Below are 17,832 nucleotides of genomic sequence, written 5' to 3'. Positions count from 1 at the left end.
ACAAGGCTTAGAAATGCTCTGGTTCAGTAGCACACACACCTCAGGCACAGCCCCAAACAGGAGCTCCAGGAACAACTTGGTGTTAGCCTGGTGCCCATCTCCCCTGATGGAACGTCCTGCACAGCTGGGTTGGAGAGGGTCAGCGCCCCCACCTGCTGCCCTCAGGACAGGCTGGCCCAGTGTCAGAGCCAGTGAGAGCCCGAGCAGTAACGGACTCCCTGGACACATGTTGTGTTGAAAAGGGAGACCAGAAGGACAGATGGCACATGTCACATGTGGTCATGTTTAAATGGTAGGATAATTATGAGTATTTAAAATCTTTATTTTTCTTTAAAACAGATGTTTGGTGGACAAATGTTATAGACTATTTTGGCTGGAATACATATTTTAAAAGAAAGACTGATTTTATGATGTAGGACATCTTCTAGGACAGGTGATCCACACAGCGGTGCAGGTGGATCCTGGGAGTAAATGACCTCAGATGGGATCAGGAAGGCAGCACAGCTGGGAGCAGTGGCTCACGCCTGTAATCCCGCTACTTTTGGAGGCCATGGCGAGTGTACTGCTTGAGCTCAGGAGTTCGAGACCAGTCTAGGCAAGCTGGCAAAACCCCATCTCTACAAAATCAGCTGGGCACGATGGGGACATCTGTAGTTTTAGCTACTTGGAGGCTGAGGCAAAGGATCCACCTGGGCTTGGGAGGTCGAGGCTGCAGTGTCATGATTGCACCGCGGCACTCCAGCCCAGGTGACAGTGCAAGAGCAGCTCAAAGAGAAAAAAAAAACAGCACGACTTGACTCAGGTCCAAATAGAAGGCTCCCTGAGATGCTGTCATTGAAACACATGTACCCTGTTTGAGATCAGCTTTCACATTGATGAGGGTGGCTCAGCTCGAGAGCCAAGGCTCTGTCTCCCAGGGCTTTCCTGATGGTCTCCTTTGCCGCCCTTCACCACTAAGGAGGATGGGCTGGCAGCTCAGCCTGTGCTGTTAACCCACCTCTTCCACACACGCCAGCCCCGTCCACAGCACCCAAGGCTGCCTGAGGGATTGATTCTTCACTAGCTCCCATGTGCTGACAGTGACTCTGTTTCCTAGCTCGCTTACTCTTCGTCTCAGGACAGTTTCCTGGAGAGATGTCCTCAGAACAAGTCCTGGCCGTTTTCAACGTAAGATCGTTTTTTGTCTAAGATGAGAATTGTATTTCTCTTAGTTTCTTTCCATTTCATTTGTTGCAACTCTTACCATGGACATTGTAGACAAGTTACAGAGTTTCTTGGTGGGAAAATGTGAGAGTTCACTGCCAACTAGGAACTGGTTCCAGATGGCACTCATAGATGACAGCTTCAGATACAAACCGTATGCAGATAACATTTTCCTCAGGAGAAGTGCTTACTGTTTAAAAATTGTGGTGAATTTGCAATAAAAATCATATGGAAAGTCTTACACAAAACTCGTGCCTTTCCACAAGTGTCTTCTAGGCTTTACTTTGGGGCCATTGCCTTGAGCACTGTGAGGTTTGTTCTTGGGTTCTTGCCGAGTTTAAAAGGAAGAAACTGAGGCCAACACAAGAAGATCCAATATGAAGGAATTTATTCAGGCTCCCGGGCAAGGTTCTGCGGTCCGACAGGAGGGGCCAGAGAAGTCGCATGGACTCCTCTCAGACGTGGGGTTTTATAGGGAGTGAAGGAGTTCGATTGGTTGTGGGAGAGCAGGACTACTATTGGGTAAGGTTACAAGCCTTTGTTTGCATACAGGACTTGGCTGCTATTGGTTAGAATTACTCGGCTGCTATTGGCTAGAAAGACTCGGCTGCTATTGGCTAGAATCACAAGACCCTGCTTGCATACTGGGTTCTTTAAGGGAAAGCCAGGCTGTGCGAGAAGGGGAGAAGGAAACATGCCCGAGCTTGTCCGAGCTTTCGGCGAAAAAAGCGGGTGGGGGTGAGCTCCCGGCGAGGCAATCGGCCTTACAAGCACTATTTCCCATCTGCTTTTCTAATGTCAGCAACTGAAGAAAAGAGCTGTGCACACGGGACACAGCATGGTCCGACGCTTAGTGTTTTCCTTTCTCCCTGCAGAGAGACTCAGCGATTCGAGCAAGTGGTATGTACTCTGGGGCCACCCCTTTGCTAAGGAAATATCTTAGTGTTGAGAAAGGTGACACTTTCCTCCCTGCTTTTGCTGGAGAACCACCCTGGTGTGAGCTTCCTGCTGGAAATGAGGTTTGGGCAGTTTGGTATAAGAAAAACCAAAGAATTTAGTCAACACCTGTGGCCATCCACTCTAGTTCCCAGAAGCAGTGATGTCATTTAAATAGGAACACGGGTGCATCAGGGTGGGGAGGCATGGAGGAGAGAGTCTGTGTGGAGTGATGGTGAATGTCTTTGGGAGTGTGTGTGCATTTCTCTAGAAAGCATGCTCCCCTGTGCAAAGCACAACCCAAGGTTCGGTGTTCTAGAAACCAAATTCCATCCCCACTGCACACTTCCCATCAGTCAACACTTTCATCCTTCACCACAGCTGTACCAGAAGGGTAGTTTAATATTCTCAGTCCTAAGGTTGGATATGGTGGAAAGATGAATTTCCCAAGCTCTCCATTTCCTGAATGGAAAAGGCAAATGTGAACTCAGGAATGGGTGCAAAGTTGATGTGATGGGCTGCTACTCTGCAGTCCTCACGTTGCCCTGGTGTAACTCATCACCGCACCAGGGAATGCCAGCATCTGTGTGTGCACGTGGAAGGATGACAGCGTAGAGAGATCTCAGACGCTGCCCGTCATTATAAGATGTTCTCAGTGATGGCGAAAGGCAGGGTAGCAGTGCACTGGACTTTGGGGTGGTCACTAATATGAAACACACATAGGGAAGTCACAGCCTTTAGGCTACAGTGGTGGGGTCATTTCTCAGCTCATGTTCAAAAGCAGAGAATAATCAAGGACACGTCCTGTTGTATTTAAAGATATGACTGGACCCAGCGGGGATGCTCATGCCTGTAATCCCAGCAGTTTGGGAGGTTGAGGCAGGAGGATCACTTGAGCCCAGAAGTTTAAGACTGGCCTGGGCAACATGGTAAAATTACATGTCTACAAAAAAATAAAATTAGCCAGCCGTGGCTGGTCACTGGGAGCACAGGGACTGTGTCCTTCTCATTTCTTCCCATCTCAGAGCTCAGCCCTGAGCAGCTTTCTTTGGGGTGCAGTGATGTTCTGATGCATACAGCTCTGTGCTGAGACACAGCACAAATGTGAAAAGTTTTCCTGCTCACCCTGTGCAGTCTGTTGAGCCCACACTAATCCAGGGGCCTGCGTGGGTTCTGATCTGGGGGGGGCTCCTGAAGGCAGTGAGGTCCCCCGCTTGCCTCCTCCGCTCCTATTTGGAGAGTGTTTGCAGAGGATGCTCTTTTGCTGTCACAAGTGTGCCCCTGCTGGGGAGCCCCCAGGACCAGGCTGCTGTCCTCTGTGTGTTAGCATCCCCAGGCCTCATGGGGGCCTGTTTCTTGTGCATATGCCCTGGAAGTACCCATCTTTGGATGACCAGATCACAGCAGCAAGCTAGTCTGCAAGGCAGCAGCAGGGGAGGCAAGCCATGTCTTTCTCATCTTTGTTCTTTAAACCTGTGCATTTTAGTGTGGACTTCAGTAGCATCTATGCTTGTTTATTTTTACATTAATTTCAAGACATAAAATTAAAAATTCAGAACCTCCTCTCAAGAGCCACACTTTGAGTACCCAGTATCCCAATGCTTACACTGCAGAGAGCATTGCCATCCTGTCAGAATGTTCTCTGGGCCAGCTGCCATGAGCCTGACCCAGGTTCTGTTCACTGCACTCACCTAACTCAACACGTGTGCATCTATGTTGGAAATTCAGGGTTCTGAGTGGAGCTGACAGCCATAATGGGCCACTTGAGGTGAATGGGTGAAGGGGGATTTTTTCAGGTTTTCTGTTTCATCTGAAGGCTCCCAGCTGAGTCCACAGAGCCCGGGGAGAGTCTGAGATCACAGAGGATGGAGCAGGGCACCTGGTGTCACCCAGTGTGGCTGTGCGTGGAGCAGGAGTGCTGTTTGAGTCACTCTGAAGTCACCCTTCTCTGATGTTTGTGTCTCTGCAGGTAGCTCTGAGGACAGCTTTCCTGAAACCAGTGATGACAAAGACTCTGCCAGTAGCGGAGACACTCCAGGTGGGGCTGGGGCACAGGGTTCTTGGGGACAGTTGGGTCACACCTGTGGTTTTTGCGCCTTGGCTGGGAGCTGTGAAGTCAGTAAATATAAGGAAATAGGTGTAGAGGTGTGGTTTGTTCTTTCTGTGTGTTAATGAGAAATGGAAGGAGTTTTGTTTCCATGGGCGTCGTGTGTGCTCTGCTCATCCCCATGATTCCTTCCCTTGTGAGCAAGATGACCTTTTCCAGGCCAGAGCTCTCCCGCCTGTGCCACAGCAAACACCAAAGCCCTGGGTTTTGGGCGGGTGGATATCGACCTTTGTGAATGGAGAAGGAGATGAGTATGCGGGTGTGGCATTGAGTGCTGTGCAGGAAGTGAGGTGGGACACAGCCCCTCACAGGAGCTGTGTGACCCTGGACACAAAGTCCTTCACGCGTGTGCCAGGAGGTGGCAGGAGTCCACCCTCTCCCTCTGCACGCTGGGGACCTGCAGCAGCACCTTCCTGTCCAGCCCTCACCATCTGCTCCTGGTCACAGGGCACTCGCTGGGTCTCCTGAGGTAGACAACCCTCCTCTGGGATGACTCAGTGTGCCCCCATCCTAGAGACCCAAGGGGGGATCCCATGCTTAGCACGGTTCTGGCCTCCACTTCTCACCCAGTCCCAAATCCTTGGGCAAGGAATGGGAGCTGAATTGGCTTTTGAGAATTCAGTGTCCAGCAGGAACCCTAGGGTATGTGTGTGAAGTGGCTGCTGTGTTGCTGTGGGCAGTGGCTCTTACTCTCCTTATAACCTGGTTCCTGGAATCCACTGGGCCCAGGACAGAGCCACTGGGCAGCTGGCACCGGGGTCACTTGTCTTGTCACACCCTCCGCTCTGGCCTGACAGCCTTGTCCTGCACCCCACGCTGCAGTCAGGCCCAGCTTATTCCCTGTGTCAGGCCTGCCAGGTGCCCTCCTGCCCAGTCCTCCCACAGCTCAGGCAAAACCTGGCAGGGCCCATTCATTCACGTGCTGACAACCCCAGCCTCACCTGAAGATTAAGGCAGTGGGACGAGGGGCTTTCCCTAGAGTCCCCTTACAGTGTTTCTAAGCTTTCAGAAGCTTGTGGGATTCTTGTGAGGGTTGAGTATTTTCCAGGTCCCTAAGGTCATCCCAGGCATACAACAGTCACTCAATCTGTGACATTGGTTGTCACCCCGTCCCACAGGCCCCAACTCAGCCCCAGGCCTGTGGTAGGTGCTGCCCACCTAGGGTGCAACCCATGGGTTTACGGAGGGCCTGGTGGTGCAGCCCTGCCCTTCCCTCCTGTGTTTTTTTGTTGGAGAGCAGCAGGATTGGTGATTGACAGGGAGAAAAGACATGGGATTGATCAGAAGAGCAGAGACAGGCCCTAGAGGAGGAGGAGGGAGGGAATCACATACTGTGCACAACGTCCTGGAGATGGTGGCCACCTCTTGGAGGAATGGGATGACACGGCCTTGGCCTTCCCTGCCTGGGCACAGTTACAGGATGTGAGGGCTGGGAAAGTCTGTGGGAAGACAGAGGCTTCTCCCTCGCTGTAGGAAGTGATCCAGGCTGCGGAGAAGGCTCTGGAGATAAGCACACCGGAGCCTGTGGGGTTGGCTCCGCAGCCTCAGGACAGCAGGGCCCGAGTGCCTCCTCGACTCTCACTCTCCCCTTTCCTTCCCATGGCTGCTCCATGACTGCTGCTGCTCCCAACACCCTGAAGCTTCTGGAGCAGATATGGAAGAGTCCAAGAGTGCAGACGACCATCAGCACGTAATTACCTCCTTCCTCCCCTCTCTCACCCGCTGACTCGTGAGCTCCTCTAGCTCTGGCCCTCTCCCTCTTCTCCTCCCTTATCATCCTCCTGAGGGACCTGGTCTCATCGTGGCAGTCAGTGTTCTGGGTCTTCAGTGCCTGTAAAGTCCCTCTGCAGCCCTCCTGCCCAGTCTTGGCCTTGCCCTGACTCCTGGCCCCCAGGCTGCAGCGTTGAATCCTGTTGAGCAACTCCACAGGGTCCAGGCAGGAAGCCGGGCTGGGGTCAGAAGAGCTTGGCCCCACCCTACTGGAGGCGTTCCTAGTGACATCTGGGTCTGCTCTGGGGACCACCCCCCAAAGCTGCAATGGGGACTCTGGACATGCACAGTTGTTTTCTTCCTCTCAGATGCCAACAAGTCCTCTCCAGGCACCTGTGGAAAAAGCAAGAGACAAAGCCTGAGCAGGCAGAAGAAATGTGAGTGTGCAGGGGCGGCACGACCAGGGGAAGGCAGACAGTGCCTGTGTCCCCATGTCTGCCCCACTCTCTTGCTATCCCATCAGGACACCCGGCGAGTTCAAGGAGGATGAGGATGCTGAAGAGCCTCACCTGACCTGTTGTGATCTTTGTTTGTTATGCTGGAAATCCCTACAGGCAAGTGAAGGATGCCGGGAGAACATCTTCCAGGGAACACAGCCTCTCCATAGCAGCCTGTGAACCTGCTGGGCTGAGCCCTCCACAGGCTGCTCTAATGAGGGAGAGGCTGAGGTGCTGGAGCAGGGCACCTACCACGTGCAGGATTCCACGTGCAGGATACCGAGGCCACACACTGTGTTCTTGTCTGCAGTGCCACTGAAGCTCATTTGAGGGGACCCAGCCCTGCCCTCCCAGCCCCCTGAAGCCAACAGGGAGCATCACCAGTTCGTCATGAGCAGACATTGGGGTTGACCGTGAACCCCCACGTTTCATGCCTCCTGGGAAAGGTGTGAGAGGGAGGGAGGCACCCCTGGGCTTTGCCATGCTGGCAAGCAGCCCACCCACCCCAGCACTGGACACCTGCGGGCACTCAGTAGGTCCTGGCATCAAGTAGGGGAAAAGCCAGGATCCAGGACCCCCTGGGGTGTGCCCAGTCCCAGCGGCCCCTCAGCCTCCATGGAGCCCTGGGGCCTGGGGTGGCCTCCTGGCCCCATTTCTTAAGATGAGGTTGGAGGTTTCTGTGTGTAGAGAGCACTGGCTTGGGCATCGATAGTTCTGTGCCTGTCAGATGCCAACAAAAGAAACCCCTGAAGACAAGTCAGGGCTGTGGTCAGTTGGGAGGAGTTGAGGGGCACGATTCAGGGAGCCACTGTTTTAAATGAATTTTCCTATTTGAAATTAACATATCCATACAAATGTGTGTTTGTGTGTATTTTAGAGATATATATATATATTCTTTAAAACGTAGTGTTTTCTGTAATTCTTTTATGCTGAAATGTACTAAAGTGAGAAATGTGTGTTTTGCCAAACCGTAATGATTTCTAAAATGAAAATGCACAGACAGGGTTGGTGGGGTGTTGGAAGGACCAAGTCTTCTTAGGCAATAACAATGACATGCTCCAGGAAGCTGCACACATTTAACGTGCAGTTCTTCCGTCTGGATGGCATGGAGGGTACGGGGGGAGGGCAGGTCACCACCCCACCCTGCGTCATCAGACCTCCTGCTCCTCCCAAGGCCCGAGGGCATGGGATTCTGCCCGTTGATCCTTGAGCCTCCCCCTCCCTCTGCATCTGTTTCAGTATCTGGGTGTCCAGCCCCCTGAAGATGCCCGTGTGCGTGCCTGGGCTCAGTGCCTCCTGCAGGACATTTATAGACACTCTCAGCACAGGCAACCCCCTCACAGAGAGCAGCACCCAGGCCAGAGCCCTGTGGACACTCTGGGGAGGCCAGGGCCCCAAGGTCACCTTCCAGGGCCTGAGGAGCCCTCTGAGACCTGCACACCCACCCCAGAGAGCTCCTCCTCCCTCCTCCTCTGGGCCCCCCAGTGACCTTCACACCTCTGTATTGCAGATTTTTCGAATATCTGGAAGGACCTGGACACAAGACCTCACCCTGGCCCAGCGACCATCTGGATAGTGAGAGTTTTAGGGACTGTGCTACACTTTCTGGACTTTTATATTCTGTTTGTTTAATTTTTAAAAAAATATTCTTACTTTAGGCCAGGCGCAGTGGCTCATGCCTGTAATTCCAGCACTTTGGGAGGCCAAGGTGGGCGGATCACTAGGTCAAGAGATTAAGCTCATCCTGGCCAATACGGTGAAACCCCGTTTCTACTAAAAATACAAAAATTAGCCAGGTGTGGGCAGGCGACTGTAGTCCCAGCTACTCGGGAGGCTGAGTCAGGAGAACTGCTTGAATCCAGGAAGCGGAGACTGCAGTGAGCCGAGATCGTGCCACTGCACTCCAGCCTGGTGACAGAGCAAGACTCTGGCTCAAAACAAAACAAAATTCTTACATTAATTTGTTTTTTCTAAGACAGAAATTGTCATTGTAGCTTACATTTTATTCCTTAAGTAATTTTTTAATTGTTTTAGTTTTTTTGGATTTTTGTCCAATTATTCTGGAATTTTTATAATTTTGACAGATGTTTTATGCTTTGTATTATTTTAATGACTTTTACCTTAGTTTTTTAAAAAATCCATGGTACAGTAAGTTATAGTAAGACATAGTATTTTTATTTTTAGTAAAGTTTATATTCTGTACATATTTTCACATATGTGTTAATGGCTGGGCACGGTGGCTCACACCTGTAATCCCAGCACTTTGGGAGGCCAAGACAGGAGGATCATTTGAGCCTAGGAATTGGAGACCAGCCTGGACAACATAGTGAGACTTCATCCCTACTAAAAAAAAAATATATATATATACACACACACACACAAACACACATATATTAGCTGGTCATGGTGGCTAATCTTTATTTTGGCTTATTTATGGTGGCTTATCTTTTATTTTTCATGAAAATGGGGTTTCACCATGTTGCTCAGGCTAGTCTCACACTCCTGGGCTCAAGAGATCCTCCCACCTTAGCTTCCCAAAGTGCAGGGATTACAGGCATGAGCGAGACAAGATTTTTTTCCAAGATAGAAGACCCAATGAGATCCCTACTTCTGCTTCATCTCTTTTTTTTTTTTTTTGAGACTGAGTCTTGCACTGTCACCCAAGCTGCAATGCAGTGGCATGATCTCGAATCACAGCAACCTCTGCCTCCCAGATTAAAGAAATCTTCCTACCTCAGCCTCCCGCATAGCTAGGATTAGTCTCGTACCAGCACACCTGGCTATTTTTTTATTTTTAGTAGAGGCAGTGTTTCACCACGTTGGCCAGGCTGGTCTCAAACTCCTGACCTCAGGTGATCTGCCAGCCTCGGCTTCCCAAAGTGCTGGGATTACAGGTGTGAGCCACCACAGCCAGCCCTCATCTCTCCTCTTGCTTGACAAACCTACACAGCCTTATTGACCTGCAGAGCTCTATTCCCCAGAGGATTCTGAGCTGTAGGAGGTAAAAGCCAGGGTCCTTTGTTCCTGCTTTCTACTCTGTCACTTTCATCTCCTGGGCCAATGAATTTGGCTGCTCCCAAGCAGGGCTCAGGACCAGGGCGTGAAATTCCAGAGCAGAAAGAACAAAGTCAGATATTACAAAATGTCATCCTGCTCCATTTAGTTCAGGTCCTTGATCCACGTGGATGCCTCTTACTAAACAGGACCTGCACTGGGCTGTGGGGCTTCCTGCCTGCTGCCGGTTTGGTGGGACAGATACCTTTCTCTGCTCTAGGACTGTATTTGTTTTCAGGTAGTCTGGCCAAAGCAATATTCGCTAAACTTTAGGCATTCTTGGATCACCTTTATGAGTTTTGCTATTTTGGCATGCTACATATAAGTTTTTCTTTATTTTTTTATGTAAAGTGTCTTCCTCCTTTTACTTATTTTATTGTGATAAAATTCACATAAAATTCGTATAAACCTTCATTATTTATTCACATAAAACTTCATTATGATGTTGTGCAACTATCACCGCTCTAGTTCCAATTTCTCCTCATCCCCAAAGGAAGCCCTATTGTGTTTCCCCCCAACAACACACACACACAAACTCCTCCTTCCACCCCTTGGTAACTTAATCTGTTTCTATGAACTTGTCCATTCTGGAATTTTTTTTTTAGAGGTTTTCCTTAGGTTGCCTAGGCTGACCTCAAGCTCCTGGGCTTAAGGGGACCCTCTCACCTCAGCTTCCTGGGTAACTGGGACTTCAGGTGTGTGCCAGCATGCTCGGCAATTCTGTTTTTTTTTTTTTTTTTAGATAGGGTCTCATTTTGTTACCCAGGCTGGGGTGCAGCGGCGTGATCTCGGCTCACTGTAACCTCCACCTCCTGAGTTCAAGCAATTCTCCTGCCTCAGCCTCGCGAGGAGCTGGGATTACAGGTGCCTGCCATCATGCCCAGCTAATTTTTTTGTGTTTTGGTAGAGATAGGGTTTCACCATGTTGTCCAGGTTGGTCTCGAACTCCTGAGCTCAGGTAATCCACCCACCTGTCTCCCAAAGTGCTAGTATTACAGGCACCCGACACGGCTCCCAGCCAACTTTTGGTATTTTTAGTAAAGACGAGGTTTCAGCTTGTTGGCCAGGCTGGCCTTGAACTCCTGACCTCAAGTGATCAGCCTGCCTGGGCCTCCCGAAGTGCTGGGATTACAGCCGTGAGCCACGACGACCGGCCCCAATAAATCTGGATTTTTAATGTGTTATCTCCAAATTCTGAAACGTTGGCAACGAATGCAATTTTTAAAAGATTGTGGGTAGCGCAGACCGCATTCTATGGAAGCAGAAAAGGAGGCCTGAGCCGGGCGTGGTGGTTCACACCTGTAATCCCACCAGTACGGGAGGCTGAGGTGGGAGGACTGCTTGAGCCCGGAAGGTCGAGGTTGCAGTGAGCCATGATCGCGCCACTGCACTCCAGCCTGGGTGACAGAGCGAGACCCAGTGTTTGGGAAAAAAAAAAAAAGGAGGCCTGTAACAGAGACGCGACTCTCCAAAATGCCACACAGGCAAGTGGGGGCCGCATAGCCCAAGGTTTCGAGAAAGCTTCTCTTGGGAATGTAAAACACACTTGCCCTAAGACTCCTAGTTTCTAAACCTCCTGATCCTAGAGGCCCAGAGGACGGACCAAGTGCAAAGTCTCCGACACCCCACACGGTTCTCGGCTCCCCCCACACCGTTCTCAGCTCCTGCCGTACCGCACCCTCCATTCCCTGAGCGCCACGATCCTTCCGCCTCCGGGACTTCGCCCTTGGTTACTTGGATGGCTTGCAAAGCCATTACCTGCCACTCCACCCTGTCTGGGCCCTGCCCGAGGCAAGGCCGGCTTCCACTCCGCGCTCCCGGAGTCACGCGCAGACCCTCCTCCACGGCCCCATCGCACCCTCCCGAGATGCGCTGCTTAGGCTTGCGTCCTCCGCCGACACCCAGCACCGAAGGGCAGTCCCCGAGGCTACGCAGACCGCCCCCGCCCGCGCGCAGAGCCCGGCCCGGGGAACAGCGAGCGCCACAGTGCACCGCGGGTCACGGTTAGTCAAGAGGCGCGAGGCGCGCAAGCGCAGCGCGGGCTTTATTACGTCACCGCGAGTCCAGAACGCAAGGCTGGGTCAGGAGCACGGCCCCGCTGGCGCCTGCGCGCTTGCGCATCTTCCTCTGCCGGGCGTGCGCCGCAGCCGCCGGAGTCACCTCGAAGTCGAGCTGCTTCTCCAGCAGGTGCATGCGCGCCGTGGTCTCAGTCAGCATGTCCATGAGCAGTTCATGCTGCAGCTTCAGGTAGTTGTTCTCCTTCAGCAACACCTGGATCGTGGGCCGCTGCACCTGCGCCTTCCAGCCCGAGACGGTCGGCGCCAACTGGCCCTCCGTTGTCCACCGGCCGCCGCGGAACTCGAAGGCCTGGTTGCTGAGGCACATGCGCGGCGCGCCGTAGCCGAGGCCCAGCTCGGCCTGGCGCTTGCTGTAATCCAGCAGGTAGAAGGTGAACAGGGAGGAGATGCGGCGCGGTGGCGGCCGCCGTGGCGAGAAGCGCCGCGAGATGTGATCGGCCCAAAACTGCCGCAGCTGCTCCCACACGTGGCTGGCATGGCTCGTAGCGAGGCACTCGAAGGTTGCCATGGCGAGTGCCGGGTAGACCTCGTAGGGCACGCAGGTGCTAGGCGGGGAGCCTCGGGAGCGCTGGCGACTGGTGCTGCGCTCTTGCCTCGGGAACCTGGATGTCCAGAATGATGAAGGCGAGCCAGGGGGTGCTGCTGGGAGGCAACAGTGTGAGTGAGCAGCTTGCTCGGTGCAGGCTGCCTCTCAAACCGCGAGGCCAGTGGACATGGCTTAGCCCTGCAGCTAGGGTTGCGGCTGTGGCTAACCAGGTGCTGGCCACCGAGGAGTCCGTCCCTGCACACTGCACAGGCAGCCGTCTCACCTAAACCACCTTACCCAAAGACCACTGAGTGTCAGGCGCTGGGATAAATATGCAGATGAAGGACGCTAGGAGCGCCGTGTTCTCTGAGTTTCAGCTGGAAGGGTGAGGGTTAGGGAATGGCAGCAGAGATAAGTAGGTATTTAAAGGAGTAGGACTTTGCCAGGTGAGCTGAGAATGGAAAATAGAGAGCAGAAAGGCAGAGGGAAGAGCCAAGCAGGTGGTTGTTTTTTTTTTTTTTTTTTTGAGACGGAGTTTCGCTCTTGTTACCCAGGCTGGAGTGCAATGGCGCGATCTCGGCTCACCGCAACCTCCGCCTCCCAGGTTCAAACAATTCTCCTGCCCCAGCCTCCAGAGTAGCTGGGATTACAGGCACCCGCCACCATGCCTGGCTAATTTTTTTGGTATTTTTAGTAGAGATGGGGTTTCACAGTGTTAGCCAGGATGGTCTCAATCTGACCTTGTGATCTGCTCGCCTTGGCCTCTCAAAGTGCTGAGATTACAGGCGTGAGCCACTACGCCTGGCCAAGGAGCTATGTGTTATTTTTAATTCCTCTTCTGCCCATGGACAGTGAGAAGAAAAAGAATGGGAGCAGGCTTCCCTCTGTTATACCTTCGTTAATTCATAACACACTTATCCCTCACATATAGCTGGGCAGAGGCTGGATGGTACGTGCCATCCCCAAGATGTGGTTCAGGGAGATGGTCTCTGGAAGTCCACATCTAGGCCCACCCTTGAGATTGCATCTTGTCAGAGGACCCTTCCCCATTAGTTCTCACTGTATGTTGTGCCTCACCTGGAAGATGTGGTGGAGTTGCTGAGCTGCCGTCCCAGGCCTGGCCCCATCTCTGACCCACTCAGCTCCTGTCTACCTGCTATGACTCACAATACCTCCAGGCCAGGCTACCCCAGGACAGAGGGTTGCTGACTGCTGAGCTGTCAGACAGACCCTGGGCTCTCTGCTGCATGCATTCAGTGCGTCATTGATCACATACTGTGTTCTAGGAACAATTCTAGGGAAGTGAAGAAGATACCGCCCTCATTAAGCTGTCATCCTTGGCAGGGGAATGAAGGGGGTGGTCATAAGCAGAGTCCAAGACAGGAATTTGTTCTAGAGGAACTAACAAGATAGTTTCTGAGGAAGCTAACAGAGGGTGTCGTGGGTCAGGTTCCCTAGAAGCAGAGCCTAAGATGAGGATTCTTGCTCGAGTGAATTATTGGGGAAGTGCTCTCAGGAGAAGAGGGTGAGGGAAGCAAGACAGGGCAGGGAAAAAGGCTAAGGCTGAGGCAGAGTGTGGTCTCACATAGAGACTAGCTTCCGCTTGCTGTCATGGAGAACTCTGAGCACAAATGGCATCACACTTAGGCCTCCTTAAGGCAAAGGGCCAGTCTTTTGTATCCTTCTACATGTTAGTTATGGCAGGGGCAGCTAAGAGTTATCAGCCAGCACCTAGAGCACCTGTGGGATGGGTGCACCACCAGTGATAGGGATTTTGGTGGGGCACCAGCTGAGCAGAGAGGAAGATAATAGAACAGAGGATGGCAGGGCGCAGTGGCTCACACGTGTAATCTTAGCACTTTGGGAGGCCGAGATGGGTGGATCACCTGAGGTCAGGAGTTGGAGACCAGCCTGGCCAACATGGTGAAACCCTGTCTCTAGTAAAGCTACAAATACAAAATTAGCCAGGCATGGTGGCGCGGGCCTGTAGTCCCAGCTACTGAGGAGGCTGAGGCAGGAGAATCACTTGAACCTGGGAGGCAGAGGTTGCAGTGAGCTGAGATTGTGCCATTGCACTCCAGCCTGGACAAAAAGAGCAAAATTCTGTCTCAAAAAAAAAAAAAAGAATAAGAATAGATGAAAATGAAAGGGCAGACTGGCCAACATGGCAAAACTCCACCTCTACAAAAACCAATTAGCTGGGCGTGGTGGCACGTGCCTGTAGTTCCAGCTACTCAAGAGTCTGAGGTGGGAGGATCACCTGAGCTCAAGAGGTCGACGCTGCAGTGAGCAGTCATTGTGCCACTGCACTCCAGCATAGGTGATAGAGACCCTGTGTTAAAAAATAATAAAAAAAAGAGGGCTGGGCACCGTGTTTCACACCTGTAAATTCCAGCATTTTTTAAGGGCAACAAGAGTGAAACTTCATCCCCCCGCACCCAGAAAAAGGAATGACTAAATGAGTAAGAATGCCTAGGCCAGGCATGGTGGCTCACGCCTGTAATCCCAGCAATGGGAGGCTGAGGTGGGCGGATCACAAGGTCAGGAGGTAGAGACTATCCTGGCTAACACTGAAACCCTGTCTTTACTAAAAATACAAAAATTTAGCCAGGTGTGGTGGCACGTGCCTATAGTCCCTGCCACTCGGGAGGCTGAGGCAGGAGAATCACTTGAACCCAGGAGGTAGAGGTTGCAGTCAGCTGAGATTGCATCACTGCACTCCAGCCTGGGTAACAGAGTGAGACTCCATCTCAAAAAAAAAAACAAAAAAAAAAAAACACAAAAACTAGTTCTGATATGTACAGTGAAGAAAACAAAACGGAAATACAGAAAGTGATTTTGGGACAGGATGAGGATAGGAACTAATTTAGATGTTGCACTTAGTGAAGGCCCTTGACATTCATGCTAAAACCTGAACAATGAGGAGACCCCGGTCCCTTGAAGACCTGGGGGTTCAGGAAGGAAGTAGCTGGGCATGTTTGAAGGACAAGTGCCATGTGTGCAGACAGTGGAAGGAAATGAAGTCCGTCCTACCTGCTAAGCCCACCCACTTGACTGCAAGGGACAGACCCAGCTCCAGGAGAGCTCAAAAGCTGGGGCAGAGCCCAGTGACAGTGCCACCTCCTAGGAAACTTCTGTAATAGTTTTATTGAGGTATAATTGACATAATCAACTACATGTATTTCTAATGAATAGTGTGAAGTGTTTTGATAATTTGTTATGTGAAATCATTCCCAAAATCAAGATAATGAAGTTATCCATTACCTCCAGAAGTTTCCTCTGCTCCCATTGCTACATACTAATTTGCATTTTCTATATACATACATATATATGTGTATATATGTATATATGTGTGCATGTGTGTGTATGTGTGTGTGTGTGTGTGTGTATATATATATATTTTTTTTTTTAATTTTTTTTGGACAGAGTCTTTGTTGCCCAGGCTGGAGTGCAGTGATGGGATCTCTGCTAACTGCAACCTCCGCCCTCCCAGGTAAAAGTGATTCTCCTGCCTCAGCCTCCCAAGTAGCTGGGATTACAGGTGCCTGCCACCACACCGGGCTATTTTTTGTATTTTTAGTAGAGAAAGGGTTTTACCATGTTGGCTGGGCTGGTCCTGAACTCCTAGCCTCAAGTGATCTGCCCACCTTGGCCTCCCAAAGTGCTGAGATTACAGGCGTGGGCCACCGTGCCGGCCTCAGTATGTATTTTTTTGGCATTGGCTTCTTGCAGCATAATTATTTTAAGATTTATCCCTGTCGTTGTATTTATTAACAGTTCATTGCTTTTCATTGCTGAATAGTGTTTCATTGTATGGAAACACCACACAATCTGTTTTTCCATTCAGCTGTTGATGCACATTTGGGTTGTTTCCAGTTTGGGGACTATTGCAAATAAAACTACCCTGAACATTTCTGTTGTCTTTGCATGGACATATGCTTTCATTTCTCTTGAGTAAATACCTAGGAGTAGAATGGCTGGGCCATATAGCAGGTGCTTGTTTACCTTTTTATGAAGCTGCCAAACTTTTTCCAAAATGGTTGCACCACATCCCCACCAACAGTGAGTGAAAGTTTCTGTTTTCTGTACCCTGGCCAACACTTGGTTTGGTAAACCTTGTTTTTTAAAAAGTTTGCTTAATTAAAAGTGGTGGTGGTGTTTTTGAGACAGGGTCTCACTGTGGTGCTCAGGCTGGTCTGAAACTCCTGGGTTCAAGCGATCCTTCCACCTGGGCCACCCAAAGTGCTAGGATTACAGGCAGGAACCACAGAGCCCAGCCAGTAAGCCTTTTTAATTTTAGCCATTGTGGTAGCGTGTCTAAATTGTAGGGGTTTTGTTGTTTTGTTGTTGTTTTAAATTTTTAACAGCAGGCTGGACGTGGTGGCTCACACCTGTAGTCCCAGCACTTTGGGAGGCCGAGGCGGACATATCACGAGGTCAGGAGTTTGAGACCAGACTGGAAAACATGGTGAAACCCCGTCTCTACTTAAAAAAATTGAAAATTAGCCAGGCGTGTAATCCTAGCTACTTAGGAAGCTGAGGCAGGAGAATTGCTTGAGCCAGGGAGGTGGAGGTTACGGTGAGCTGAGATTGTGCTACCGCACTCCAGCGTGGGTGACAGATATAGACTCTGTCTCAGAAAAAAAAGAAAAAAATTTTTTAACAGCAAGCAGATTCTTAGTAAATTTTTTTTTTATTTTTTGAGATGGAGTTTTGCTTTTGCTGCCCAGGCTGGAGTGCAATATCGTGATTTCAGCTCACCACAACCTCCGCCTCCTGGGTTCAAGCAATTCTCCTGCCTCAGCCTCTCAAGTAGCAGGGATTATAGGCGTGCACCACCATGCCTGGCTAATTTTGTGTTTTACTATAGATGGGGTTTCACCATGTTGGTCAGGCTGGTCTTGAACTCCTGACCTCAGGTTATCTGCCCGCCTCAGCCTCCCAAAGTGCTGGGATTACAAGTGTGAGCCACTGTACACAGCCTGCAGTTATTAAATGCTAGATTAAAGTCCTGTGTTGGACATGTTTCAAAAGTATTTCCTCCCAGTCTGTGGCTGCCTTTTAGGGCAAAAGGTTTTAGTTTTGATGATGTCCAATTTATCCATTTTTTTCCTTTTTCATGTTTTTTTGTGTCATATTTACGAACTCTTTGCCAAACAAAGTTACTAAGATTTTTCTCCTGTGTTTCATTCTAGAAGTTTTATAGTTTTAGCTTTATATTTAGGTCTGTGCTCCACTTTAATTTTTGTTTATGGTGGTTTGTTTTGTTTTTTCACACAAATGCCAGATTGACTCAGCACCATTGACAGAAAAGACTGGCCTTTCCCACACTAATTGCAGTGGTGTTTCTGTTGTTCATCGCATGACTGTGGAGGTGTGGCTTTGCTATCATGTAACTGTGGATGTGGCTATTTCTGTGTTCTGTGTTCTTTTGCCTGGTCTGTTTATCCTTGCACCAATACTGTTGATACCTGGTAGTATAAATCTTCCAATAATATTTTTAAGATTGCTTTGGCTTTCTAGGTCCTTTGTATTTCTATATAACTTTTAGAATTCACGGCCAGGCACTGTGGTTCACGCCTGTAATCCCAGTAGTTTGGAAGGCCAAAGCGGGTGGATTACCTGAGGTCAAGAGGTTGAGACCAGCCTGCCAATGTAGTGAAAGCCTGTCTCTACTAAAAATACAAAAACTAGCCAGGCATGGTGGTAGATGCCTGTTAT

The 17,832-nt window shown here is 50.5% G+C and overlaps 2 protein-coding genes and 1 long non-coding RNA gene across 3 annotated transcripts in view; 1 reads left to right on the top strand and 2 right to left on the bottom strand.

The window, feature by feature from the left end:
• Nucleotides 1-1,574: 1,574 nt before the first annotated feature.
• Nucleotides 1,575-11,438, bottom strand: LOC105716728 (uncharacterized). Its single transcript, XR_001107348.2, has 2 exons — nucleotides 11,266-11,438; nucleotides 1,575-6,349 (listed from the first exon to the last, which is right to left on the bottom strand). It is a non-coding gene; the product is annotated as an uncharacterized LOC105716728 (long non-coding RNA).
• Nucleotides 11,439-11,537: 99 nt separating this feature from the next.
• Nucleotides 11,538-13,230, bottom strand: CBY3 (chibby family member 3). Its single transcript, XM_012451500.2, has 2 exons — nucleotides 13,069-13,230; nucleotides 11,538-12,227 (listed from the first exon to the last, which is right to left on the bottom strand). The coding sequence occupies exons 1-2, from the start codon at nucleotides 13,112-13,114 to the stop codon at nucleotides 11,560-11,562; spliced, it is 714 nt and encodes a 237-aa protein (XP_012306923.2). The 5' UTR covers nucleotides 13,115-13,230; the 3' UTR covers nucleotides 11,538-11,559.
• The window catches only part of CANX (calnexin), a 51,136-nt gene continuing 45,042 nt past the window's right edge, over nucleotides 11,739-17,832 (top strand). The window contains exon 1 of the mRNA XM_064376621.1: nucleotides 11,739-11,754. Within this exon, the coding sequence (XP_064232691.1) occupies nucleotides 11,740-11,754 (15 nt within the window). The 5' untranslated portion in view covers nucleotide 11,739. The remainder of the gene's footprint in view (nucleotides 11,755-17,832) is intronic.

This window comes from Aotus nancymaae, unplaced genomic scaffold, assembly GCF_030222135.1.
Source record: "Aotus nancymaae isolate 86718 unplaced genomic scaffold, 86718_ANA_hifiasm-v0.15.2.pri h1tg000015l_1, whole genome shotgun sequence".
Lineage (NCBI taxonomy): Eukaryota > Metazoa > Chordata > Mammalia > Primates > Aotidae > Aotus > Aotus nancymaae.
The sequence above is the reverse complement of the archived record's forward strand: the minus strand, read 5'-3'. Positions and strand labels throughout refer to the sequence as shown.